Source organism: Trametes versicolor (genome assembly GCF_000271585.1).
Source record: "Trametes versicolor FP-101664 SS1 unplaced genomic scaffold TRAVEscaffold_11, whole genome shotgun sequence".
Taxonomy (NCBI): Eukaryota; Fungi; Basidiomycota; class Agaricomycetes; order Polyporales; family Polyporaceae; genus Trametes; species Trametes versicolor.
The window spans coordinates 1,620,906-1,626,448 of NW_007360331.1; the positions used below are offsets into that span (position 1 = coordinate 1,620,906).

Here is a 5,543-nt window from a genome sequence, read left to right on the forward strand (position 1 = left end):
TTTTACGCTTACTCATCGTCCTCCCCAGTAGTATATAAGGAGGACTCTGCAGGCCTCTGCTCTTCAGTCGTTCTCTCACAGACTGAAGAGTAAGTCCCATACTACCTATGCTTCCTTACATGTTTACTTACTAGTACTTGTAGCCTCTCTTTGTGCGGCTTACAGGTACAGTACTATGCAATCATAGTCGTTCTCTCACAGACTGAAGACCTCTCTTTGTGCGGCTTACAGCCTTCCAGGTTCAGAGTTCATCATACCCCGTGTCACCGATGTCGCTACCCGCTTTCTAGATTTCTTATTAAATATTGACCAGGCGGACAGAGCTAGTCGCAGAGACGGCGTCGCGTTGCGGGACTGTAGCTCGGGAAACTCCTGTACATAGTACACCAGGCACTGTGATGCACGACGCGCCGCATGGGCTGCGGCACCGAGCAAGACACACTGTCCCGGCCGCGCTGCTTCTCGTCACCAAATGGCATGGTCTTGGCGTTCCGCAGGACCTTGAATCACGCAACAAGGGCACCGATGCGATACACAGAGGTCAGGATGGTGAAACGACGGCAGTAGAGCGAAGGCCCAGCCAATTCCTTGACGTGTGGGAGCCGCTGAGCTCGAGGTGACAGAAATCCCCGCCCTGAGGTAGATCTACCTCCACCGCAGGAAAGCTGCCCGTGCGCGCAAGCGGTCGAATGCACCTGTACCATTCCGTGAGGAGCTTTTCCGGCGTGTAGATGTAGACGGGGACCGGTTACGCGTACGTCCCCGCGATCGACGCTCAGAGTGTCACTCCATCGTTGGGTGCGATGTCCAGATGCCGGAAGTCCAGACCATCCTAAGCTATCATAGTGAGCGATGAGCGAGCACGGTGTTGAAAGGACGCGCCACATACTACTCGATAGCGTGCCTTCTGCCAAACGGATACGGGCGCGAGGAATCGGTTCAGATTTGGAGAGACACACCGTGAGCTGCGCTATGATGCGTGAAAAGCGGGAGCTGTCGACCTGTACGGCTTCCGCGGACTAACACTCACAGGTCAAGTCCTCCGTTCCCACACCAAGCAGTCGTCGTACTCGGCCTCGGGGGATCTACCCCTGTTGGTGTAGAATAAGTCCCTATCCGCGCTGTCGAGGCTACCCGAGGGATGTGAGTCCTGCGTGAATGGCGAAGATGACGACGAACCGCTTACCTTCCATCTGTTGTCTACTTCAACCACGGCCAGGAGAGTATCCAGATATGTGCAACGCACCGCCAAAGACGCGCCGGGCTACCGCGGAACGTGGCGACGCGTCTCGCATGCATGCGCAAGGTCTTCATGTCGCCAATCGTAAAAGGCCATGGTCGCGCCGTCCGCGCGCACTCTGAGCATAGCCAATCATGCGGTCGGTGAATATGCGACGAGAAGAGCGGCGTCCCCATCCGCGCTGTGAACGGCATCCATCTAGGGGGCGCGGTAAATGACGCTATATGCGGCGCGGCCTCCCGTCGCAACATGCGTGGTGAAGGGGGAAATGTACATTCGTAGAGCGGCGAGCGGTAGACACTCACCGTGGCCGTTGTCCTCGCATAGACTCACATTTTTCCACCTTGTGTGCGAGCACTTAAAGATGAGAGGCAACGGAATATACCTTGCTGGCGAATGTCCGTGCATGTACAATGCAAAGAGATGGGTCAGCAAAATCCACCAACGCGTACGGCGCCTCCCTGATAGACACTTACCTGTGTGAGCGCGTGTGTGTACTACACGATGTCCCAAACTCTATATAGCTGTAGACGAAGGAGACAGATAGGGTAGGAGCGGCACAATGGAGCTGCTGCTTGAGGATGGTCCATCGTCCGGAGCTGGGTGAGCGTAGACGCAGCGCCGATCGGCCAGAAGAGATTCCAGACAACCCGGGCAGCATAGAGTGAATATGGCAGCCACAGGGTTCCACAGAGGTACTCATGGCACACACAGATAGCTGCTTCCACATTGACATAGACTAGGGACCTTCCGGAGCGAGTTATGTGCTGAATGAATCTCGGAGACGAGACAGTATAAAACACCGAGTAAGCTCGACAGGCTATCGTGGGTGGTGTGGTTTACGCGCGTAAAAAATTACTTACCGGGATACTACTGTACTAATCGGACCATAGCGGGGCGTCACAGGTCACAGGGGGGTCCCCGCCCCGCTATTTCCCCGGCTGTCCCCAGTCACAGAGGCCGCCGCCGGCTGTGACATACGGATCTCTGGCCCAAATGGGGGTAGGCGCCCAAATTTTTCGCTCCCGCCGCCGCTCCGCTGCGGCGGTCCACGGTCACAGCGCGCGGCCCCGGTGCCCCGCTATGCATCTCGGGTGTCACTGGTCACACCCGGGCCCGCTAAGGTCCGATTAGTACAGTATTTTACCAGAGATGCAAGGAACAAAGAGCGAAAGCATTGTCCAGAAAGACGACGACATGGCAAGAGGGAGAGGACGGAGAAGAGGCGCTTGTACGTACGCTGCTGGCAAGTACGGACTGGAGAGAGAGAGAGATAACGATTTCGGCAGTCGAAGCGCCACGGTCGCGTGCCCCCATGGTACGCGCGTCGTGCGCCATCTTCGAAAGCCACGAGTCCTATTTAGAGTGTACGCCTCACTCTGTGGTTTTAGCCCATTCAACTGACAGATATGGATACCCTGGGGTTCGTTGCTGGCCTCGCGAACGCATACATAGGACGAAATAAAAGAGATACGCTAAGGTTCTGCAAAGCGTCTTTTCCCATGTGCCACTCGCGCGTCGTCGCCTCCATTTAAAGGCATGCCCTCGGCAACGACTTGCTCTATTTCGCGAACACTGTATAAACAGGTTGAGTATATATATCAGCTGTGGGCCGGCCACCGCAGTTAATCGGACGCCGACTCCCCACAGGGGAGCCGACACCCTACTAACGATACGGGGCCAAACCGCAAAGTGGTGCATACCTTCACAAAGGTCCTCGCAAAGTACATGCTAAGGCATGACAGTAGGAAGCGCGGCGAGCTGTGCATCGGTTGCCACGGTGTATGGGGGAGTGGAGTCGACGATCTCGAAGACGTCGGCGACAAAGTCCGCAAAGAGTGGGAGTGTCGCACCCGAGCCTGACGTCAGGAGGACATCGAGGAAGGCAGGGGGAGGGAGGCGGGAGTGGAGTGCTCGCAGTCCTGGTTTTGCTGCGGTGAGGGCGGAGAGGAATGTCGTTCTTCTGGTCGCCAGCACAGGCGCCTGGCATTGGAGCAGGACATGTGTCTCGTCTTCCACCGCATTGCGCAGCTTGCAGAGTCGACAAATGCGTCGGTTGCGGGGTATGGGCACCGGACCGGGAGCGCGGCGCAGACGCTCAACCGCCAGGGGGTGTTCGGAAAACACGAGCAACAGGAGTGCCTGTCGCTGTCGCCTACGCGGGAGCTTTAGATAATCGGCACGGGCGCATATTGCTCTGAGCTCCGGGGCAGCGTTACCGACGTTGGGCTGCTGCGACAGGACGCGGCGGTATCGGGTCTGCAGTAGGGGTAGATGCCTGGACTCGAGGATGGTGTCGTAGAGGTGCTTTGCGAGGCTCTTCTCAATGACTCCAAGGAACTCTCGCAGGGTGTCCGTCGTTGGGAATTCCGCATGGGCCAGTGTCACCGGGACCGGCAGTGCCAGACCCACATGACAGAGGTCTGTCCACCACGTTGAGGCCCCATCGTTAACCGACAGCGACCAGACCTCCAGGAAAGCTGCATATGCGAGTGTGGGTCTCTTGTCGAGGAGGTAGATCAGGAATAGCACTGCGAGGTAGTAGCGGCGGTATCCAATGGGCCATAGGCCTGTTTCGGAGAAGAGGGGTGCTAGCTGAGCTCGACGGCTGATGTTGAGTGCTCTGCGCAAGAAGATGTGCTGTGCATCTTCGAGTATGGCTATGGACTCAGCTCGAACATCTAGCGCGACCTCACAGCCTGCGACAAGGTGGGGGTCCACTCGAGACCGATACAGCGTCAGAGCGACATCGGGCGGGAGCGGGCCAATGTAGTGCTCCAGGCAGAATGCCGAGCTAGATGCGCTGCGTGCCTTGGACGCCTTCACTGCGTAATGCTCCTTGAAGATGTCCCTGTGCGTTGTGAGGAACGTCATGCCAACGTATGCAGCCAAGTCGACGTAGGCAAGGACCCTGCCGTAGAGCTTTAGAGCTGGTGTCGGGTCCGGTAGTGGGCCATGGATAGAAGCCACGGACTTTGGGACGTTGATGAGGAGGAAGTTGACACCGCAGTAGTGCTCGAATTGGCTGAGTTTACTCTGCATGCCCTCTGCCGAGAGCGAGAGAAATGCGAGGTCGTCGGCGAGCTCGAGGTGCGATACACGTATCCCAGCAAGGAAGATGTCGTCAGGATGGGGAGCAAGAGTGAAGTCTGAGAGGAAGAGGATCCAGAGGAGCGGGGACGCCGGATCCCCGATGAGAATGCCCATGAGGGCGCGGAAGGACTCGGTTGTTTCCCCATCGTGGCGTACAACATAATGTAGATGCGCATATAGGTGGCGGAGCCAGTCAAAGAGAGGGCCTCCAACTCCCCATCGAGCAAGCTTCGTCCAGAGGGTGGCTTGATCGACAGAGGGAAATGCGTTGGTGAGATCGAGGAAAGCGACATAAAGCGGGCGGCCAAGGGCACGAGCTTTCTCAATGGCCGCGCGGAGTATGTATGCGTTGTTGTACGTGCGATGGCCTGCACGGAAACCGCTCTGAGTGTCCGGCAGACGACCGAACTCCTCTGCCCACTCGCGCAGTCGGCAGTCGATGAGGTGCGTCAGAGTTTTGAGCAAGCAGCTCTCCAGGCCAATGGTGCGATAGTTCTCTGGGTGTTACAACGGTCCAGGTGTCTCGGACATGAACTTTGATCGCACCTCACCTATGCCTCACCTACGCCTCATGTTACTGATGTGGATGGACTACACGCGGATACGGTACAGCTACGGTGCGGACACCATGAGGCAGCGCCTCATTGTTACGGTCCCGTAGGTAGCAGGCTTGCCTCCCCTAGTACGCACCGTTTCAGCATGGCTTCTATGTATATTAGGACCCCTGGAGAGCTGAGGATGGTCCTCAGCTCAACCTGGTTATCTATCACCTTCACCCCCGAACTCGAGTCTCCTCTCCTGCCTGCTAGGCCCTTGCACCTGAACGTTACCACGACCCTCGAAGGTGTCGTCTTAACATAAGGTCGAGCTCGCCTACTCGACAGTCGATCTGCCTAGATCCAGACAATCTAGCCTGAACCATCGAACGACCCGGAGCCGCTACCTCTGACCGACGGTAGCGCAGAAGAACCCGACAACGGAACCCCTCCCAGCCCAAGGACCAAAGTGGTCCTTCAACCCGAACACCGGACTAGTCTATTACGACAATAGACTCATTGTCCCGAAGAACCCTGACAGCTGGGATTACGCGTCAGACATCCAAGCGGAAGCTACCCTTGGAGACCTCAGAGCAACGTACTCTGACTACGACGAACGATACCGAACGACCACTGGACGAGAACCTCCGACACCACCACGAGTAACCCCAGTC

At 57.1% G+C, this 5,543-nt stretch overlaps 1 protein-coding gene across 1 annotated transcript; it reads right to left on the minus strand.

Moving 5' to 3' along the window:
• Nucleotides 1-3,226: 3,226 nt before the first annotated feature.
• On the minus strand, nucleotides 3,227-4,534 carry TRAVEDRAFT_81620 (uncharacterized protein; the record flags this gene model as incomplete). Its single annotated transcript, XM_008044949.1, has 2 exons — nucleotides 3,227-3,442; nucleotides 3,485-4,534. Coding segments are annotated over 2 exons (1,266 nt in total), but the record flags the coding sequence as incomplete, so codon positions are not given.
• Nucleotides 4,535-5,543: the final 1,009 nt, after the last annotated feature.